The sequence below is a fragment of the Stomoxys calcitrans genome, chromosome 2, assembly GCF_963082655.1.
Source record: "Stomoxys calcitrans chromosome 2, idStoCalc2.1, whole genome shotgun sequence".
NCBI lineage: Eukaryota > Metazoa > Arthropoda > Insecta > Diptera > Muscidae > Stomoxys > Stomoxys calcitrans.
Genome location: NC_081553.1, coordinates 148536358 through 148560594, shown reverse-complemented (window position 1 = coordinate 148560594; position 24237 = coordinate 148536358). Strand labels below are relative to the sequence as shown.

The window sequence follows — 24237 nt, the reverse complement described above, 5'->3', positions numbered from 1 at the left end:
CTTGTTTCACATTACCTCATTTCGGATATAGAAAATAAATCCGGAAAAATTTATTGGTATTTTTATTATTATTTTATTTTCTTATTACTTTTTATTTCATGTGTTTTTTTTTAATTACCTTTTTTATTTATTGCCTTTTTCTATTCTAAAATCAGCTATAGCATTAATTTTTATGTAAGTTTCTGGCCAAACAGCCCGTGTACAAAATTATTTTTATAACACTTTTCAACAAGACTTTAGGCGAGGACTTTGTCTTCACAGTCAGTCTTTTTTTATTACAGTTATACGAAACTTTAACTTTCTGTATAAGAACGAGACCTTAACTCGGGGACTTTATCTTCACTCCCTTCAGGAGCTAGTAAGTTTATAGAGCAGTTGTGAATAGATACGCTGGTCTAATTCAATATACACACATATTTATTTGTTTACGAATTATTGATGATTTTGTTAAAAATATTCCCCCTTATTCCGATGGACGATGGCGTTGTCGAATATCTAATTTAAAAAATGGTATTGTGGTTGACGAAAACAAAAATTCGTTTAATTTTTCACATCACATAAGTCGAATTCAAATGTCAAATTTGAAAATTGATGATAAATGCTTCGCTGTTGATAGAAATTAGCAAAACAAAATGATTTTTTGATACATCAGCAACCATACGACTATTAAAGATATATCTACATTGACTCGTTTGCTTATGTCGTTTTGAAAACATCTCAACCGTTCACACTAATTGAGATGTTTTGGAAATGGCATTTGTTTCCACTTCAACATATTGGGTTGCCCAAAAAGTAAAAGTAAAAAAGTAAGTAATTGCTGATTTTTCATATAGTCGGCGTTGACAAATTTTAAGCATTAATCGAATTAGATCGTCATGTAACTGAGCGTGAGATAGGAGAGAAGTTAAATATACCACCTTAAACGCAATGAATTCGATCCGTTTTTAAAACGAATCATAACTGAAGATGAAAAATGGATTGTTTACAACAACGTTAGTCGAAAACGATCATGGTCCAAGCATGGTGAACCAGCTCAAACCACTTCAAAGGATGATATCCACCAAAAGAAGGTTATGCTGTCTGTTTGGTGGGATTGGAAGGGTGTGGTATATTTTGAGCTGCTTCCAAGGAACCAAACGATTAATTCGGATGTTTACTGTCAACAATTGGACAAATTGAATACAGCCATCAAGGAGAAGCGACCAGAATTGGTCAATCGTAAAGGTGTCATATTCCACCAGGACAACGCTAGACCGCACACATCTTTGGTCACTCGCCAAAAACTGAGTGAACTAGGCTGGGAACTTTTGATGCATCCACCATATAGCCCTGACCTTGCATCATCAGACTACCATTTATTTCGATCTTTGCAGAACTCCTTAAATGGTAAAACTTTCGGCTATGATGAGGCTATAAAATCGCACTTGGTTCAGTTTTTTGCAGATAAAGGCCAGAATGAGCGTGGAATACTAAATTTGCCAGGAAGATGGCAAAAGGTTATCGAACAAAATGGCAATTATACAGGGTGGCTGATGAATATTGCTACAATGATGAATATTGCTACATTTTTTTTTCGGTGTATGGAATACATTTTTCTTTTATTCATGTTAAATTAAATTATTAAATTAATTATTAAATTATTATTAATTAAATTAATTAATTAATTAATTAAATTAATTATTAAATTATTATTATTAAATAGAAAAAAAGTTATTACATTTTTTTTTGGTAGCGGCTTTCATCAGCCACCCTGTATATTTGATTAAAGTTCATTCTAAACTTTATTAAAAATGCATTTACTTTCTTTTAAAAAATCCGCAGTTACTTTTTAGGCAACCCAATAAAATATTATGGTGCACAATTGTTAAGAGTTATTTTTTCTTGCTTTATCTGTAAAGTTTTATTTATTCTATACATTTTTTTTTTTTTGAAAAAAATTCGATTCTTTGTTTTATGACATTATTAAGGGCTGTGTCTATTTAGCACAGTTTAGGCATTTATTTGGGATCACATGCTTTGAAAGACACGTTTTTGTGGCAAATAGTCGTTTCGATCCTATAAATTGTAAAGGAAAAACGCGTCGTTTTCAGAGCATTATTATGGGTAAACGAGTCGTATGTTCAAAACAGCTTTGGTCTGAACAAAGGATAATACAATCTTGGTACAATATAAGCATTAATCCAAAGAGACTTTTATTTGTGAGCAACGCCTAACCTAACCTAAACAATTGTTTTTAATGAAGTCGTGAGTGAACTTCAATAAATTTTGATTAGTTAAAATAGCTTGGCTTCTTTCTGCTCCGATAGAAATGTCCAAAATGTACATAGTGAGAATGTTTTCATTTGGTGCAGCAAAATGTATTTTTTTTGCACCAGTATAAAGAAAACACCCCCAAAACATTTTTACATCTCACCATAAGAGATTGTTACCGATTGGCCCAGCTCCAAATTAAGAAATAGGATGTTTTTATGATTTTGCAATATGAACAACGGAAAATGATATTTTATCAATATTTTCACGAAAAAATTGCAACAAAAAAAGACGTGACAAAAAATGTTGAATTGTCGACTTTTTGACCATGAAAACTAAGTTTTTGCAGAGAAATTTTAGCCAGAGAAAACTTTACCTATGAAAAAATTCAAATAATTTTCCAAAAGTCAGAGAAAAAAACAGCATATCAATATCATAGTGGACAATACCAAGTATGTTCAAATCGTCCCACCCTACTTCTACATAAGCAAAGGAGAGAATGCACAGGGTAATACAACAGTTAAACTGTTGTATTACCCTGTGCCGGTTGTACGCACCGGATTGACCCGATGGAATCCTCATCGGCAAGGGCTGCCGCCCCAGTGTACGTGTTCGTCTTTTTTCGTCATGGGAGAGGCACATCCCGGAGTGCCTTCTCCGTACGCTTCCGGTCCGTGCCGGGATTGAAAAGAACCCCGGACCCTGGTTCTGTTCGGTTTGCCAGAACCGCCTTCATCATCGGTCGGTGTCGGTGAGGTGTAACCGGTGCTTGGAGTGGGTACATTTCCGTTCTTGCTCTGGCCTAACTTCACTACGGCTATGTCGCTAGGTGCTGTGCGAACATAGCCAGCAGTGGGTCACAAGCGTCGCCGTCGTCGCCTTCGGCGTCCTCGTCGTCGGACTATGTGGCCCCCCCGATCTCTCTCGTACGGCAATTTATGCAACGACAGCACCCTAGCCCCACTATTGCCAGGCTAGTGCCGGGAAGTGTATCGTTCTTGCAGTTAAACTGCAACGGACTGCGTGGCAAGATTGATGAGATCGTAGATTTTATGAGTCGGAAGAGCATATCGGTCGCAGCGATCCAGGAGACAAAGCTGACCAACACCTGCAGCTTGCACAGTCGTCACGGTTACAATGTGCTACGTAAGGATCGCTCTTGGCCTTCGTTATACACCATTCCGTGCAGTACCGACCTATCTCGCCTGCGCTTGGCGCTAGTGACCCATAAATGGATTGTATGGGGGTAGCAGTCAGGTCTGGTACTGCCGAGATAGAGATATACAACGTGTATATACCGCCGGTTGGTAGCTGTGTCCCGATTAATGGCCAGGCTTACAACACCGACATAAATGGGTTGCTATCTGGCCATAGTCGTCTGGTTCTGGGAGATTTTAATGCACATCACACGTCAGGGCATTCTCCCCTAGGTAACGACCATCGTGGCATAGCAGATAGATAGCTCCACGTTTTGCACGGTGAATGAGGATGCCCCCCACTAGGATTACGAGGAGGTGCAGCAGCTCGCCAGACATCTCAATTGCATCCCCTGATCTCCTGAGTGACGTATCCTGGCAAGCCGTCATCTATTTGGGGTCAGACCACCTCCCCATAATTCTCACCATCGACCGACCACCCGACTTCATAACCTCTGAGCGCCGGACGTTCATCAATTATAAGAAGGCCGATTGGACTGGCTTCAGAAAGTATACCAATCGCCGCTTCAATGAACTGCCACCCCCCTCTGATGTGCTAGAGGCCGAGAGGAAATTCCGAGACATCATTAACGCAGCAGCCGCTCGCTTTATACCAGCCGGTCGAATACCCCAAATGTGGCCCAATTTCCCGGCGCAAGCAGTGTTACTCGCAGATGAGCGTGATGGGATTCGTGCTATGGACCGCGCTAACCCCAGAATCAGCGAGCTGAATCTGGAAATAAACAGGGTAGTCAACGAACATAAGCGGAATTTGTGGCTGGAACACTTGGAGCAATGTAACTTAGGCACCGGTGCAGGCAAACTGTGGGCCACTGTTAAGTCACTCTCGAACCCCGGTAGACGGGATGACAGGACCTCAGTCACTTTTGGCGAGATAACTGTGACTGATCCGAAGAGATGCGCCAGGTTGTTAAACCGTCAATTTATTGTGCATCCCGAGAGAGACAGGGCAAGGAGGAGAGCCATTCGCCGTATTCGTGGTCTCCGAGCCGATAAACAGCCATCACAACTTACCGTGGGCGAAGTTACGAATGTCATCCGTGGCGCCAAATCTTCCAAGGCGTTGGGCCCCGACGGAGTCTCTACATTGATGCTGAAGAATCTGGATTCACCTGGAGTTTAGTACCTTACCACTGTCCTCAACCTGTCATTAAACACTCTTTTAGTTCCCGATGTCTGGAAAATGGGCAGAGTGATCCCGCTACTGAAGCCTGGAAAAGTCCCGAGTTTGGGGGAGTCTTACAGACCGATCTCCCTTCTCTCACCAGTGGCAAAGACGCTGGAGGCATTACTCCTCCCGAGCCTCGTAGGAGAATTTCCATTCGCCGAGCATCAACATGGATTTCGGAGACTGCACAGCACAACAACAGCTTTGCATGCCATCACCACACACATTTGCCGTGGCTTCAATCAACCCAGGCCATGTGATAGGACGGTCCTCGTGACACTGGACCTATCAAAGGTATTCGACACGGTCAGCCATTCCAAATTATTTGAGGACATCGCCAGAACGTCCCTCCAGCCAGGCCTGAAACGATGGGTCGCGAATTATCAGTGTGGCCGCCAGTCATTTGTGGAATTTAGGGATAAGAAGTCGAAACACCGTAGAGTGAAACAAGGAGTTCCCCAAGGTGGGGTGATATCTCCGGCTCTGTTTATCCTCTACCCATCCTCCATCCCACCCCCTCCAGACGGCATAGAGATCGTATCATATGCGGACGATTGTACGATCATGGCATCAGGCCCCCCACCCATTGATGACATCTGCGATAGGTTGAACGTCTACCTCAACGAGCTTGCCTCATATTTCGCTGCAAGAAATCTGAAGATATCCGCCACCAAATCATCAGCCACACTGTTCACTACAAATACGCGTGAGGTGAATACTGAGCTGACGGTGATGGTCGATGGAGAAATGATTCCGACCATCAAGTGTCCCAAAATACTTGGCGTCACATTTGACAGCTCCTACACTTTCTCCCCACATACCACAGCAATCTGCAATAAAGTCAAAAGTAGAAACAAGGTCCTCAAGTCACTCGCTGGCAGCACTTGGGGTGCAGACAAAAAAAACCTTGTTGACCACGTACAAAGCAATTGGCCGGTCTGTGGTAAGTTATGCAGCGCCAGTGTGGTCTCGTCAACTTTGTGACACGCAGTGGAATAATATTCAGATCTTTCAGAATGCCGCCCTCCGAACTGCGACGGGCTGTCTCCTCAGTTCTCATGTGGACCACCTCCATCAGGAAACAAAGATCCTACCAGTGCGAAGACATTACTACATGCTGTCTAAGCAATACCCTTTGGGCTGTTATCGCAGAAATCATTCAAATCATCATCTTGTGGATAGATACCCACCGCCCAGAAGCCTTAAGCCCTACACGATCTAGAGCGTGAGGTTCAGCGCTACAAGAGAGAACCTCTAGATCAAGCGGCATATCAAGCGGGTCTGAACAACATTCATGCAGACACGGTAGCAGACGCGTTAATTGGCTACCGGGTGAATGTAGTCTTTGGAGAACGACCGCCACCCATTGCACCCGAACAAATCAACCTCCCCCGGCAAACCAGAGTAGTTCTGGCTCAATTACGTTCCGGCAGATGCAGCCGCCTCAATTCCCACAGAGCTAGGATTGATGCCGACGTGCAAGATGTATGTCCCGATTGTAACGTCACCTGTTTAACTGCCCGGCCAGACCCACTCGACTCAGACCCAGATCCCTGTGGACGCACCCCATCTTAGTCGCGGAGTTCCTGGGTCTTGACACTCAACAGAATCAAGCAGACGAAAGATAGAACACAGTAAACTGCTACAACAACAACAGTTAAACTTAATAATAGAAAAGTTAATCAGTTGGTAAAAGATACAGACTGGACAATGATAATAAACCAAACAAATAATGTCAATGATTTATTTAACAAAATTTATACGAAATTCGAAGAAATATATAAAAAATGCGAATAAACTGTAAAATAAATCAACTTAAAAAATCCGCATCCGTCGTTAAGCAACGAAATACTTAACTGTTGCGAAATAAAATGGTTAAAGAAATAAAATGGTTAAAGAACAAAAACAACAAAACTAACGAAAATATATAGAAAATTTTCAATAATAAACTAAATAAAAAAATAAACTATTCAAAAAATCAATACAATTACTATCAATTTTTGCAAAATAAAAACAGCATACGCGGCACTTGGCAAATTATAAATAAAATAACAGGTAACAAATGGAAGATATAGATGAGACTATTAAAAAAACTTTTCAACCGAAAATACAAAACAATTAACAGAAAAATTTTCCACAACACTTGAAACAAATGTAAATAAAATAATTCACATTTGACCAATCAAAACCAGCCCAAGTCTGAGTAAAAGCTTGTGTAACACCATATTCGTGGAAGAAGCCAACGAAGAAGAGATATACCATATACTAAAAACTCTAAACAAAAGGACTTGAACAATTATAGGCCCTTTTCTATTCTATATGTTATAGAAAAGGTATTGGAGGAAATCATGGTTAGGCGACTAAATACCTTCCTGAAGAAATATAAAGTAATAAGCGAAACCCAGTATGAATTCCAAAAGGAAAAATATATAAACCAGCTTCTCGGATATTTCTCCAACTGCATCAATAGAAATCTTGATAAAAAAAACCATTGCCTTGTTTTATTTATAGCAAAGCATTCGACACCCTGTCTCACACCCAGTTACTGAACACATTAGAAAAATCGGGAATAAGCGGCAATGGCCTAAACTGGTTCAAGAGCTATCTCAATTGCAGAAAGTATAGACTAAAAATAGATAATACGATGAGCAGTCACATAACAACAAGCTTCGGAGTACCGCAGGGTTCCAAATTGGGTCCAATACTCTATATAATATATACAAACGAAATGGTGAAATTGCTGAATAATAGCGAAATGTTCTCATATGCTGACGACATTGCTCTAGTCGTTTCACACAAAGACGTAAAAGAGGCAGAAAAAGTTATGCAAAGTTAGATTGAACTAGTTGATACATATAAATATTTGCGTGTGCATCTAGATCATAATTTCAAATGGAAAGCTCACATCGAAGAACTTACTAAAAAACTACGAAGGTCCATGTTTGCTCTATACCATCTAAGCAACTGCCCCCATACTTGGGGGCAAGCCTACTTCTCTCTGATCGAATCACAATTATGACATGGAATCACGGCTTGGGACAAATCAAAGCAATGTGGGCTGCTCCAAAAGTATCAAAACACTTATCACACAACTCTATCACACTAAGAATGAATTAGAAATTTTAAAAGTATTGTTGTAAGCACAATTTAAATTATTAAAATTTTGAAGTATATAATTGTTATTCTTATTTTAGATTTAAATACTACAGCTTGGCTAAGATCTCATCCTACAGACAAACCGAATGGTTTTGTGGGAATTTAATTTTAAGACCAAAATGTTCAACTTTTATCTTTTCATAATAAATAAATGAAAATGAACAAAAAAATGTAATTTAACCTCAATAAACGGTCGGACAGACGGCCGCAGAAGGATAGACCGACTGAAAATGTGAAGACGATAAATGCTAGCTAGGTGACACAGAGTGTGCTTATTTGAAGGACCACGTATTTTTTGTGATTTGAATAACAAAAATGTGTGGAATGACTAGAAGTAGTATATCGCTGCGGTTATACAATGCAATTAAAAAACACTTATCTTTGCCTGGTCCTATTCAGCGGAAAAGACTAAGCCTTTGTAAGTGCTTACTAGCCATTGTTCTTGAAGGAACAGAAGAATGTTTTTTCATTACAAAGAAATTTCACAATTCCACAGATAGTAAATGAGTATCGAACCAAGTGTGACAGTGCTTATTTGTTAAAAAAAGATAATATATTTTCCCCTTATTTCAGCTTTGTTCTTCGAAAATGCTTGGTGTATAACCACCGGTCCAAGGAGCAACGATGCCAATATAACTGAAATGAGTGTCATCCAACCGCAAAATAAATCCAGCTATGTGGGAGACAACGTCACCCTTATGCTGGCTGAGGATTCAGAACTCAGTGCATCGGAACGGACAAGACGTTTAATTCCATATATGGCATTTTATGTTCCCATTCAAGAATTGCCCATTAACCAGCAATATGCATCTGTGCAGACGGTAAGATTACCATTTTCAATTATTTTAAACATTACTAACAAAAAGACGTAATCGCCACCACTCTCCTCCAGCCAAAACATGTTGCGAAACCAAGTGCAACAGGATCTTCTGGGTCACATAGCATACAGTTGCCCCCACAATACGTACACTTAAAATCAACTGCAGTTTCTGGTGTAGGCAGTGGAACTGAGAGTGGACCCACATCCTATTTACAATCTTCACCAGCTGCTCCACATTATCAGGCCAGTGCAGGCGATGCTTATCACACACTTACACGTGGAGGCACTCAACAGATCCAGCCACAGTATCAATTGCCACCGACACCTATAAAGCACCACAGCGATAACAGTGGCAGCAACAAATATCCAGACCGGCATTTACTGTCTCATGGGCTACCGGGACCCTCAGCACCAAACACAGCTAACTTGGCTGGCGTCAAGTTAAATCCCATTCGAGTGAGTATTGAATCAAAGGAACAAATGATGAAGAAAATGCATATGAATTTCACACAATAAATAATGCCAATAACATTCCATTAACGTTTGAGTATTAGTCTGTCCCTACACAACAGAAATAGAAATTTTCAAAAACATTTATTTTTTGAATAAATTTAAGTTGTTGCTAATAAAAACGTTTTAAGAAAAATAGGTACGATCGATTCTTCTTGAAGCCATTAATTAAAGCGTACGGGTGGGTTTTTATTCGGTCCGTCACCTTGTTAACACGGAGACTCTACAGCCACTCTGGATAGCTACAACGATATTATCCTCTAAGCGGATGGAGAGGCAGTTCTAAAGCCTGGGAGAAGGCTTAGAACGAATTCCAAAGACCCAACAGGTGCGTTGCATGCTGCCTGCAACTAAAACCTCGACAGGCGACTAGTCTGCGTAGGCTACCTGAATCTTTGCTTGCTGCCATTTGCCTAGGCCATCGGTCCCTCGAAGATGTGGAAAAAAATACGCGTTTAATTAGCCCAGTGACTTGAGGGGCATATACGCGTATTTGCCTCGAATGTCATAAAAAACGATTTGTTTAAAAAGATGACAGCTCAGAAATTGCTTCCAAAACAGAAACATTGCTAAAACCCAGCGAACTGGTGGGGCGAGAAACGCCTACCGCGATCCAAGTAGGAAGAGAAGGCTCGAAATCTGTACCCGTAAATAGATCATTCGTCAGCAGCGGCTGGCGAAACATCTGAAGAAAACTCGGCCACACCACAAGTCTCGACACTCATAGAAAAAAGTTTGCTGAAAATAGCAAAACTGTCTGCTGAATATTAGTAATTAATTTTGCTGCTATTATAACAGTGGTTCTGCTAACACAGCAGTAGTACTGCAATTTCAGAGTAGCAGGCTTACTGCTGAAAAGTCTGTTGTTTGCTAAAAATGACTGCTGCTTAATTATAAAGAGGATGTTAGAAGAAAAAAATATAAAACTCATATGTAAATGTGTGTCTCAGTGGATGCATATAATCACCTCTGAATGTATACATTACTTAAGATACAAAGGCCAATGCGAGCTAGCTCAGCCATATTTCGAAATTAATACCAATGGATGGTTCAGTTAGATTCTTTACAGTAATATTCCACAAATTAAAATCATCTCTTCTAACAAAATTTGAAAAAAAAAAAATTCTAAAAAATGCCTAAAGTAATCAAAACAAGTAACAGGCAACCATAAAAAGTAGCATACAATTTTTTTTCAGCAGACTTGTGTACTCATAGTAGCAGATTTTGTTACTTGAAATTGCAGTTAGAAATGCAAATTTTGCAAATACAGCAGCCCTATGTTTGCTGAAACAGCAGTAATGTCTGCCATCCCATTTTCAGCAGACAAAAACTGATATTTTAGCAAACATTTTTGATGTTTTGAATAATAAATTTGGTTTAGTGCAGGGTCCTGAGGAAAAGTGGTGTCACTGATTTCTTAATGGCAACTCGTTGCTCATCTTGGCAAGATCAAACGAGTCACTTAAGGATGAATTCTATCCGGACATGGACAACAGTGAAATTTAAATCCTCTGAGAGCATCCAAACCACACTGAATAAATTTGGAGTCTACATAATCTATTTTACGCCTACTTTTAGTGGTGGAAGCTGAATTGTATTTTTGTAAGCTCCACCACAGGATGGGGGTATACTAACCTAGTCTTAACATTCAGAGTAAATCTTGCAATGGACGTGCGTCTGTCTATCGAAATCACGATAGCACTCGAACGAAAGAAGATATACAGCTGAAAATTTGTGCAGATACTTCTTATTGATGTAGTTCGTTGGGGTTTACAAACGATCCATATTGGTTCAGATTTGGATGTAGCCCCTATATTAACCGATTCCCAAATTTGACTTATTAAGACCCTAGTGGCCTCGATTTTCATCCAAATGGACTGAAATTTGGTATGTGAAGTACACTTATTGCCGATCTCCGTATTTGGTCTGATCGGATTGACTGTAATTTTTTGTAGCATAATCATGTGGGTACCCAGAGTTCCGCCGGCCAAACTTTGCCTTTCTTTTGGGCTTCTTGGGGCCATAAAACACTTATCGGAAGATCGGTTTATATGGGAACCATTGGAGTAGCTTGTGGGTCCCGGAGGCGCCGAGACCCACAAGCCCACCCGAGAAACTATAGCCCCCATATATATTTTTAAATCAATATACACTTATCTAATTCAACCAAGGAATAAAAAATAGTATGCCCCACTTTGAAATTTCGAGTCCAAAACCCACAATATTGAAAAAAATCGCTAAGTGAATGCAACCGATATTAATTGTGGTCCAGCACTTCCAAAGAGCGGGCAAATTTTAAGAGTTTGGTAAATGAGAGCTGCAAAGGTCAGAATAATATTTTTTTTTTTTTTTTTTGAAAATGGGAACCAATTTTTTTAGTTGGAATTTGGGATTTGATGTGAACTTCGGAGAAATTTGTTTAGAAAGGAAATAATAACAACATCCGTTGAATGTTTGCTTATAAAAATGCGTATTCCGTAATGTACATATGTAATTTTTAAACCCTCCATCATAAAATGGAAACTCGAAAAAACTTTAACTATGACTTCCAACCTATAAAAACCAATCTCAAGAGTTGACTTGGGAAATGCAATTCTTATCTGATGTGAATAAAGTTTTTGTTCCAGCTTATAAATGTATGCAGTACAATGAACAAATCCTTGGTGGAGAGTTCATAAGGATCAATCAATTTCGGATGAGAAAATGTGGAAATCAGTTAACAAGAAATATATAAATCAACATCTGCGAGGAAGTTTAGTCCGAATATATCAGATAATCTAGAAATCTGAATTTTAATTTGAGTTAGTATTGACTAATGCTTTCGACTTGCAAGTATTTTTCATTTAAAGCCGTAAGACACAAACCTTTGGTCTTCCGACAATCAAAAAAGGTGTATGGACAGAATAGCTAAAACCCGGTGTTATGACTTAAAAAGCAACAATGTTTATGTCTCTGTTTGTCTCTTTGTTTATTTGTTCAACACCAAGCACAAGATTGATGATATACACCTTTGTGTATATCGTTACAGATTTGAGATATCTTATAGCACTAGTTCGAATATAAAAATACTTATAGACTAACATAAAATTTTTACTTAAAATAATCGTCAAGACCACGTTCGAATTTAAAAGCATCGCATATGACTTGAATATTTAACGGATGTGTATTCCACAGACGTTTACTGTATACAATGAAATGACTCTCAAAAATTTAACTGTTAAATCTTGGCTGAATCAGTATGCGTCCTCTTTTTGATTTGGCAGAATGCAGGTTCATTGGTATGGATAACCTTAATCAGTAATTGTTATAATTTAACATTCAAAAGATTTTGAAATGTAGGATAATATATTGTATCTGGTATGCATAACATAATATTCGGTCATTCCGCCTCTAGTTGAATACTGTGTAGGTATCAAATATGATTTAGTAAGAAGCATTCTAATTTCAAACGGGTTTGGCAGACGAGCTGTCCACAGATTTCGCAGCAAGTGACAAAGTAGAGTCTACAAATTGAAAACCGATTTTTCAATTTTTATACCCAGGTGACAAGAACTTCTGTGCTCCCTTTATGTATAACCATCTGTTTGATTTTAGTAGGATTTTAACCTTAAGAGTTACAGACAGTACAAGTGCACAGTCATCAATATCGCCAGTGCATCCGGTAGGATTCCAGCAGACCATCGGTCCCAATTGGAGGATCTGGTTAATGATCGGATTTTTGAACATGTGTGGAACTCTGTAGACGGTCCATCCATACAAACGATGGGCTTGCGTTTTGGCGGAGCGTATTGATATCATCAAACAGCTCGTCAGAGGTATCCACGCTCCCTGGGAGGGCGCAAAGCTCGACCTGGTGAGAAAGATGGACATCCCCCAGCTCACAAAGGCGGGGGGATGTCCATCTTCATCAAGGGATGGGGCAGTAAATTTTTCAACGGAATGCATGTTGGGATTCTTGGGTAAGCAAAACCAAAGATTGGTCGCAGAGAAGTGGGAGGTCGTCACAGTCTCCGTGACGAGTTTGGCTAAGACCAAAGGCATGGTGAACTACGGGAGCAAGGCTGTCTTTTTCAAGATTGGGAAGACTAGGATAGGCAGAACTTCTCTTATGGCGACATAAGGCCGTGCAGTGGCAGGTGACTCAATACCGCCCAACGAAAAGGGGGTTGACAACGAGACAATCACCGCCTCTCTCAATATTGGAAAGACTAGGATAAGCAAAGATCCTAATACTTAAATACCAGACAGAGCAGTGGCGAGAGACACAACACAGCCTAACATACAGGGACCGACTTTCTCAAGAATCGGAAGACTAGGATAGGCAAAGAACCTAATACGATGACATCAGGTAGTGCAGTGACAGGAGTCTCAATGCAGTCTAACGAACAGGGAGCAGACGACGAGATCATCACCTACTCCCAAGATGACCATCAACAGAAGGACCAATAATTGAGGTAATCCAGGTAAGACCCCACCTGAGCAAAACTGCAACACACGCTCTGATGGAAAAAATCAGCAGGGGCAAGATTCATATTGCCTTAACTCAGGAGCCATGGACGACTTTCGACTCTCGGACACCGCCACCAACGTCGGAGCTGCAACGGCTGGCGAAGAAAGCAAAACAGTACTAATAGGGTGCGATGCGAACTCTCAATTAGGATATAATTAGGGATAAGGTATTAGATCTGACGATATATTCTGAAAATCTAATCGATGAGGTTCAGGACTGGAGGGTCTTCATTGAACACTCTTTCTCTGACCATCGCAACATTAGGTTTAGATAGCAAGGCCAGCGCCGAATCTGAGCTTCAGGAATAAGTTGCAAACCAACTGGAAAAATTAGGAAGGGTACTCAGAAAAAGTCTTGGGCAAGATAACTTTGATTGTCCAAACATAGAAGACATTGACGAAAATATCAACAGGATTACAACTGCACTGGTGGAGTCTTTCAACATTAGTTGTCCTCTTCCGAAAAGGAAATCAGCCCAAGAAAAACCGGAAAGTTTCGCAGTATTGGGAAAGAGGTCCGAAGACTTTTAACAGAGCACGTCATAAAAAAGCGTACGTTTATTGGGATGTGTATTACAGACGGCTCAAGGAATACAACAAGATTACCAGAGCGGCAAAACGTACCTCCTGGAAACTTTTCTGCGAACAGGTCGATAGCGTTGATGACACCGGAATGTTGGAATAATGATGTTGATCGAAGGATTATTATTACGGAATTTATGGTGAATGAATCCTTGAGGACCTTCAAACCATTTAAATCAATCGGACCTGATGGAATATTTTCGGCGTTACTATAGAAGGAGGCAGACTATCTGGCACCCCACCCGGCCAATATTTTCACAGCGTGCCTGGGACTTGCATATACTCCGGAAGCCTTCAACATCGTCGAAATGTGGGTTGTGAGGCGCTGTTCTATCGATTCGATCACGAGGTGTGTTCTTCGGAAATCAGTATTCTGATGTCTGACTTAAGGTTGTTTATCATAAATACAAGATTTTCAAGAAATTCAAAGCAAGTGTCAATAAACACTACTCACTCTTTCCCCCTCCTATCCTTAACAATCCTCTCCAACGAATGCACTGCACATATAGGGGACATCCCCTGCGTATTGGTTGATTGAAAAAAAAAGGCGACAAAGGTGGCATTTATACCCAAGCACGGAGAGGTAAGTTATGCGACATCAAAGGTCTTTAGACCTATAAGCCTTACGTCCTTTCTACTACAAGCCATTGAACGCATTGTGGACCACATAATAAACAGTAAGACATCCAGCGAACTGCTCCAATACAATAGCATCCCTATGTCCAGGGAAGGTTGATGGAGACTGCCCGGCACGAGGTTGCGCATAAAATATAAAAATCTTTCGATGCCAAAACGTACACTGACGGTATGCATTGAAATCGAGCGGGCTTTTTAAGAATATGCCGACCGATACACTGACATCGAGGGGGCTTTTAACAATGTGCCGACCGATACACTGATCCAATCCTTAGACCAGTACCGGGTGGACCTGGTCCTTAGAGACTAGATAAACCACATAAATAAAGGGTGATTTTTTTGAGGTTAGGATTTTCATGCATTAGTATTTGACAGATCACGTGGGATTTCAGACATGGTGTCAAAGAGAAAGATGCTCAGTATGCTTTGACATTTCATCATGAATAGACTTACTAACGAGCAACGCTTGCAAATCATTGAATTTTATTACCAAAATCAGTGTTCGGTTCGAAATGTGTTCAAATTTTGACAAATTTTGTTCAGCGATGAGGCTCATTTCTGGTTGAATGGCTACGTAAATAAGCAAAATTGCCGCATTTGGAGTGAAGAGCAACCAGAAGCCGTTCAAGAACTGCCCATGCATCCCGAAAAATGCACTGTTTGGTGTGGTTTGTACGCTGGTGGAATCATTGGACCGTATTTTTTCAAAGATGCTGTTGGACGCAACGTTACGGTGAATGAACACATTTCGAACCGAACACTGATTTTGGTAATAAAATTCAATGATTTGCAAGCGTTGCTCGTTAGTAAGTCTATTCATGATGAAATGTCAAAGCATACTGAGCATCTTTCTCTTTGACACCATGTCTGAAATCCCACGTGATCTGTCAAATACTAATGCATGAAAATCCTAACCTCAAAAAAATCACCCTTTATAAGGGAGAAAGTGGCACAAAACACGCCACAGGGGGGCATTATATCGCCACTCCTACGGATGACCACCATAAATAGCGTATTACGGATGCTGACTGAGGAGAGATTAAACCCGTCAGACGATGTTGTAATACTTCTAAGGGGTAAGGATCCGAACCAGCTATGCAGAAGGGCCGAAAGGGTCTTGCATGTGACACACGACTTGGCTACACTTAGGGTTCTCAATGTTAACGCAGAATAGACTGTAATCTGCCTGTTCAAGAGGAAGACGAAGGTGGGGCAATTTAACGCACCACATTTCCTCAATAAAACAATTTCGATACCCGCAAGGTCAACTACTTAGGAGTAATCTTGGATAAGAAACTTAATTGGAGGTGGCATATTCAGGAGCGCACCGAGAAGGCTCACAGATGTCGGGCACTATGTAGACGAGGTGTAGGCTCAAAATGGGACCTGAATCCGAGGATAGTCCACTGGCTCTACAGGAAAGTGATTAGACCAATACATACTTACGCCTCAGTAGTTTGGTAGACTGCTATGGAAAAAAAAGTGCAATATAAGGACCATACAAGAGGTTCAGAGAACATGTTGTCTTGGCATAGGCGGAGAGATGAGGAACACGTCCACTAGGGCACTAAGGCCTTCTCTTGACATACAAATCAAGTGTGAGGCAGTCACTGTGGCTATGAGACTAAAGGCGATAGAAGAATGGATTGAGGATGGGAGCAACTCATACCATCGCGGTATAATCGAGGCGACGATAGGAAATCCGATCGGATACCTGAGATGAACCTTGAGGTCGAGTGTGAGGCGCTGCTTCCAGCGCCACAGTCGTGTATTGACGGAACCCTAGTACATATTACACGGATGGATCTAAGCTAGAGGACAGAGTGGGCCTGAGGGTCTACATTGAGAACCCAGGGTCTGACATCTGTTTTAGACTGCCTGACCATAATACGGTCCTGCAAGGGGAGATCCGGGCGATCACGGTATGCGTGAGGTGGTGTCGTGTTAACGCGAGGACCTCGAGTGTGAACATCTTTACGGACAGTAAAATTGCCATAAGGGCAATAACAACAAGGACGATGAGGTCACAAACAGTCTTGAAGTGTAAGAAGCAGATTAACGCCTTCTCCGAGGACGGCAAAATCCGCATCGTATGGGTGCCGGGCCGTAATGGAGTAGTGGGGAATGAATGTAACACATGTAACACTGTGGAACATCGAAAGAGTGGGTAGAATGGCTTAAATCCTATGGGGTGATCTGAATCGTGAGAGGACGAGGCTATTACTGAAAGGAAGTAAGAAGGAGGTCAGTATAGATAGCGGTGGCATTATGGGACACATAGGACTACGACCTCACTTATGCAAAATCGGTACGGCATGTGATAGCATGTGAAGGGCTTGCGTGGAAAATGATGAAACGTTGAATCATATCTTTTGGTCATTGCCCGGCTTTCGCGTGGCATGGAAAACAATGAGGGATTTTGTAAGTAGCACGGAATTCCTAACTTGGATTTTCTATTTTTAGGTTATCGAGGTTACTATTTTTAGTATTTAGAGCGCACAACACGCCGATTACTGACTCAGGTGTATGTACATAGTGTCCTAACCTATATCCGAGCTACATGTTTGGATATCGTTCAGTTTAGTACAGGTGTACAGTTTGGCATACATCAGCATACATTTGAAAATTGCACGTAACAAGAATGTCTGCCAGGTCATTAATATTTAGGGTAAATAATAAAGGACCCAGAATGGAGCCTTAAGGTATTCCATTTGTAACAATTACCGTATTCGACCAACTATCGTTACAAAATACAGGTTGAGATCTTTGAGTAAGGCATGAAGATATCAATTTACAGACAGTTTCAAAAAACGAAACAACTATGGCGGCGTAAATACAAGCATTTGATGGCTAGGAGTTTTTGGGTGTGCAGAAATCCTTAAATTTGAATCGCCGTAATGCGTTCCATCGTTTTTGATAAGAATGGTAAGATGACAATAGGACGCTACTCGTTATTAGACTTTCGAATGGGTATAATTTTTGCAAGTTTCCTTGTAGATATCAATATTTGTACAAATACATGCAAATATCAAAGCCAAAATAGTTTTTTGTGAAAATATTCATAATTAAACAAATTCTCGATCATTCACGTTAAGAAAATACAAAACGCACAAAAACTTAAATCTATAGTAGCTGTGCTACCATCGTCGAAAGTTTAAATTGCACTGTTTGTTTGCTTAACACCTATGTGATCGTGTTACTCACTTTGCTTTCTCTATTAGATGCCTGTATGCTTTTCGCATTGCATTCGGTGTAGGCTTAGTAATTTATTCTTTTCTCTACCGGTACGTTGATGATGTGTAGGATCTCTTGCATAAGCCTTATGCTTTAGTTTGGCACTTCCATTGTCAAAGTGGGGGATATGTTGCTGTTGTGCACAGTGGTTTATGAGTGCAGTTTTTTTTATTTCTTAGCTTCGTGATCAGAAATTCTAGTTTGTGTTTATTACCCGTTGTTCCCACGTTTTGTTTGTTACATTTCTCGCGTTCATTCCCCCCGCAGTCGATCTGGTAAACGACGTTGTGCTTTTACAGTTTCAGTATTCTAGGTTCCGTGTTCATGAATAGATTTTTAAGAGTATTATTTGACTGTTGAGCTCTCTTATAGGAAAAATGCGCAAGTGCACAAATGTGTATTTTTCCTTATTGTATATGTATGATTGCCGATCCTTTCCTAGATTTTAGGGATGTATGTCAGTGATTTGTATAATTTTTGGTTCCTTGTTGCTTTGAGAAAAGGTTTATGATTCTTCCTGACGCCTTTGGATTTTCGTCCTTGTAGCATTCCTGTTAGTATACTTTCCGTAAGTGTTGTAAATAATTCGTTCGTAGTTAGTTAATAATTCATCCATTACAATATCGGCCACAACTGGTGAAGCTGAAGTACAACTACTTTATGTTTTTGTGTGTTTCGTATTTTCTGAACGTAAGTGATCGAGAATTTGTGCACTTATACATGTTTGTACAATAGAACTATTTTAGATGTAATATTAACATGTTTTTATATAAAAATGCATATCTATTTGTAGAAAATAACCCATGAGTTTGCAATTCAATGTACTTGCGAAATATCGGGAAATAGAGGAAGATAAATTACGCACCTAAACCACGAGCTTGATGATTTTTACTTACTTTTCATATAATAAAAATGTCGAAGAAACAAAACCAATCATTTTATTTAAATAAATCTTGGATTTATTTCCTCAGTTCCTGTTGCATTAGGAAAACATCGATTATATATAATGTCAGACAACAACAACATTTGTGAGGTACTATGCCATGTAAAACTTTTCTCCAAAGAGGTGTCGCTCTGCGGCACGCTGTTCGGACTCGGCTATAAGAAGGAGGCCCCTTATCATTGAACTTAAACTTGAATCGGACTGTACTAATTGATATGTGAGAAGTTTGCGCCTGTTCCTTAGTGGCATGTTCATGGGCAAAATTTGAATTTGCAAAATAATAATCACTAAAAACCTGTCGCCATATGATAAGAATTTTTTTCTAAAATATGTTTCTGGCCACAAGAAGCAAAATAATAACAAACTGTTATTAAACTCAATTGGATTCGGTTCTAACTCGCAATTTTATATCAACGAGAACTTGTCAAATTCTAACTATCAGTTACCTCCGGATGCTATTCGTCTTAAAAAAAGTGGACATATAAAATCAACCTACAGCTTTCGTGGCCTCATCTATGTCAAAACGAATAATAGCAGCGAGCCAAAGTGTATTTTTCAACCAAAGATCATTGATGATATAAAGACTTTCGGAACAAGCATTTTAGTCTTAACTCTTGATAAATTATACACTCACGCACATTTGTATTGCGAACATTCTTGTTAATTTTTTAACATTCATACATAATTTTTCTAGTTCTGACAGGAACTTTTTTTCATAATCGCGTGCTGATGCAATATTTTTTTATCTTTTTTATTAATTTTTGTTTGCTTTTAAATGACACAAATAGGTAGCGATCACAGATATTCCAAAGACGTAACGAGACATTTAGTCCGAACTGCAGCGAAGCAACATATGTCCTTTAGGTTCGTGATATAAGTTCCCAAAGTATTGCGAATAAACTCGACGAATTTAGATATATATTCGAGAACTCAGATATAGATATAGTATGCCTTCCAGAGACTTGGTTACACTCAGCTATATCCGATAACCTTATAGAATTGTCTGGATATACAGTATACAGATCTGACCGCAGACGTCGTGGAGGGGGAAATAGGTTTGAAATCCAAATTTCGATGCAAATCTAATCCCGATGATCAGATTGAACACATTTTCGTTGAAGTTTTCTCTAATTTGAATAAAATGCTAATGGGTTGTATCTACCTACCTAATAATACAATTCAATTAGATCAAGTTCATAGCGTTATTAATGCTATAATATTAGACCATAATGATATAATCATCGCAGGGGATTTCAATTCAAACAATCTAGTAGATAATTCGCTAAAGGATACTATGCTTACATTAGGTCTTTCACCTACTAATTTTACAAACCCCACTCATTTTTTAGCTACTTCAAATACACACTTAGATTTTGTGAACAATCCTTATAAAATCTTACTCTACGATTAGATTTCCGCATCTTGTTTTTCGAAACACGATCTTATTTTTACAGCTTACAATTTTACCGTGCGCGAGGAAGTAGAGAATATCTCTTATCGCGATTGCAGGAACTTGAGTTTTTCTGTCTTACATGATAGGATAAGTTCAGTGAATTGGAACGAAACCTACGCACTCGTCACTGCTGATCAACAGACCAGTTTTTTACAGGATGTTATAACTAGACTTTACGATGAAACTGTCCCTGTAAGAGATCAAAAAATCGGTTCGAATATTAAACCTTGGTTTAGTTCTAGAATTCAAATCCTCATAAGAGAGAGCGAGAGACCTTGCATATCTATTTCACACTAGCATGGATATAACACGACGCGTAATGATAACATGGATGTGGACAATAGTTTTGGAAAACAAGTTTTTTAAAGTTTTTCATTGATTAGGTCTAATGCTGTGGGCCTAGATAATATAGACCCGAAATTTATCCGCATAATTCTTCCCCACCTTCTCCCTCACTTTACGTACCTTTTTAATTCCATTCTGATTTCTAGTACCTACTCCACCATTTGGAAACATGCCAAAATTATTCTTATCCCTTCTAGTACGGAATTCCGCCCCATTTATATCCGTTGTTACCTCTCAAAAGTATTTGAAAAAATTGTGCACCAACAAATGCCTGAATATCTCAACCATGAATCTTTGTTGGCAGACTGGGCAGATCACAGTTGCATCAATGCTTTGGTTGAAATTTCATTCATAAGAAGTGCAATAGATGATAAAAGGGTTGTTTTTATGGTACTTCTTGATCACTCCAAAGCCTTCGATTCTGTCTATCATCTGAACTTTTTTCCAGAATAGGCTCCAATCTGTGTGCATTGGAAATAGAAAATCGAGCCTGTCAAATGGTGTGCTGCTGTTGGGCAATAGTTTTACCTGTTGTACGAATTGTTTCAATTAAATTAAGAAAACAAATTTTTCTTTTAAATCCAAGATTTTATTTTGGAAAACACAGTCACACAAAGTGGTGTTTTAGGACAAATAATTTGAAATTTGGAGACGAGATAAAAAAGTCAACTATAGTTCTAAATTTCATGTAAATTTTACTTGAAAAGTACTCTGAAACATGCGATAGCAGCCACATATTTTGACATCTGAGAGCCACTTGAAATAGAGCTTTGGTGAAATCAACATAGACAAGTAACTGGTGCTCAGCCCAAATAAAGCACAAAAGAAACGGAAACTTCTCAGTAAACACGAATTTTGATGGAAGGAGAAAAGCATTTGCCTTCTTTCTAAATTTTGGGACCAGAAAAACGAAAGATCAAAATGTCAAAAGGTTAAGTATATGAATTATTGCATTTTTATAAAGCACCAAAAAATATATATTTTTTGGTTAGATTGTAGCAAGTGATAGCATGTGGGGACTTGATCCGAAATGGAGAACCATTAGGGCTTTTGTTAATAGCGCGGAAATATGGAGTTTTTCAAGGTTACTTTTTGAAATTTTAAGCGCAGAACAAGTCACTTAGAACTACAAGTCCACACTGGCATGGACCGGGTAAATTTTGTAATGAAGTACAAATATATAGCGATTGGTTTGGCGAGTCGGGTCTTGTGACAAGTCTGATTTCTTTATTTTTCTCCAGCACTATTTATATAAAAAATCTAAATCTAACATCGAATTCTTAAGTCTAAGATTGAGTATAAAATATTCAATGTGGGAAAACTCTTTACAAATAGAAGAAAAGTTCAATATAAAAATTACATACACCCATGTATGTTGTCGTGCATTCATATTCAGTCGCTATAATTTCATTCAATACAAAAAATGGAAAAAAAATAAAATGTAAAATTTTGTAAAATTGATTTTTGAGATATTTTTCAAAAAAAACTTTGAAGTATTGCCTTATCAAGCACCATTACGGAAAGAGATTTCCTCACGAATGCAATGATGTTTTCAGAATTTCGCAGTTCGAAAACCTGAGGAAGTTACGACAACCTCAAACTCACATAGATATTTTATCCATTTTTTGGATAGAGATTTGTTTTTATGCGATTTTGAGCAAACAACACAAGAGTTGCGCTAATCATCGTTTTTTGCCATAAACTTCAAAGCTTGATATTCAACTCAAAAAAATTTTTCGTATCAAAAACTGAAAATTTGGGCTTTATTGCTAAAATAAACATGCAAAAAAATAAAATGTTGAATTTTATGGAATTTAGTTTATTTAACGATTCGTCTTTGACTTTCGAAATGTTGAATGCTTTAAAATTTTCAAAATTCGAAAAAATGATGGAGCGCCTTTTCGACCTTAAAAATTTTAGGCCAAAAATAAATTGATTTCTGAGACTTTTTTCAAAGAATTTACTATTGGGATTCCCATTGGCCAAACTAAAACTCAATATATTTCACTTATAGGTTCCAGTTGGAACTTTATACTCTATACAATGCCTTTATGAATTCCAGTAGGAACTTTAAACCATTGCCCTTTATATGAGTGGAAAACAAAATACTAAAAAAAACAACGAATGAGTACCTTGAACTCGCTGTGGACCTGATCAGCGGCAACAAAGGAAAACATTGAACATAGAACGAAATGCATGGTAACATAGTGTGGTGACACACTACAATATCCGTGACCTCTGTTCAACCTGGGGGCTAATGTAGTAGTAGAGTTTAGTATGTCCGCCTATGACACGAAACACCTAAGCACACGCAATAAAATAATTCGTTTCACGTAAAAGAAAATATTGCCAATGTTTTGTTTACGACAAAAGTACATGTTGTTAGCAATAAATTCTTGCATAAATTTGTGACAGATATAATTTTTTTTTTTTTTTAACTGACATTACCTTTTATTACTGATATAAAGGATGATTATTTAAGAGCTATAGGAAAGTTTTCTAAAACAAAAAAAAACACACATAAAATTCAGAAAAACGCAAGAAATGTTTACTTGAATCGATAGTACGGTCGAAATAATTTAATGTTTGAAGATTGCAAGTGTTGACCGTGGCTGCGTCTCAAATGGTCCATCCGCTTAGTCCAATTTTGGCATAGTCTTTCCAAAATTTTGGCTTTTATCTCACGAATGAATGCTTCAATGTTGGCTTTCAATGCGTCAATTGAAGTGAGCTTGTCTTTGTAGACATGAGCTTTAACATAGCCCCACAAATCTAGACCCACTATCGAAGCGGCCGTGAAATAAAATGTTCGCTGAACTCGTCTCTCCATAAGTCCATTGTTACGCGTCTGTGTGGCATGTGGCTCTGTCTTGTTGAAATCATATTTCATGCAAGTCAAGCTCTTGCATATTGGGCAAAAAAAAAGTTGGATATCATCTCACGGTAGCGCTCACCATCCCAGTTATGTTACGATTCGCATCATCTTTGAACAAGTACGGTCCAATGATGCCACCAGCCCATAAACCGCATCAAACAATGACTTTTTCTGGATGCATTGGTAGCTCATGCTATGCTTCTGGCTGATCTTCACTCCAAAATCGAAAATTCCGCTTATTTACGTTCCCATTGAGCCACAAATGAGCGTCGTCGCTGAACATAGAATTCGCGAGGAACTTCTTAACAGAGCACGAATTTTGATAATAATATTCAATATTTGCAAGTGTTGTTCATTTGTAAGTCGATTCATGGTTGAATTATCGATCAAACTGAAGATGCTTGACAGTGAAACGAAACACGAAACGTTTGTAAACTGTTTAAGCCAGTGTTGTGTTATTCGAAATTTCAACTAGCTTTTCTTTACTTATAAAGGGTGATTTTTTTGAGGTTAGGATTTTCATGCATTAGTATTTGACA

General features: G+C 39.0%; 2 protein-coding genes across 16 annotated transcripts in view; one reads left to right on the top strand and one right to left on the bottom strand.

Moving 5' to 3' along the window:
* The window catches only part of LOC106084621 (tudor domain-containing protein 1), a 787010-nt gene that overhangs the window by 565179 nt on the left and 197594 nt on the right, over positions 1-24237 (bottom strand). The window lies entirely within an intron of this gene.
* LOC106092742 (uncharacterized) overlaps positions 1-24237 on the top strand; it is a 338752-nt gene that overhangs the window by 198352 nt on the left and 116163 nt on the right. For all 11 annotated transcript variants that reach the window (XM_059361959.1, XM_059361952.1, XM_059361957.1 and 8 more), the window contains 2 exons: positions 8365-8612; positions 8684-9067. In XM_059361959.1, the coding sequence (XP_059217942.1) occupies positions 8365-8612; positions 8684-9067 (632 nt within the window). The remainder of the gene's footprint in view (positions 1-8364; positions 8613-8683; positions 9068-24237) is intronic.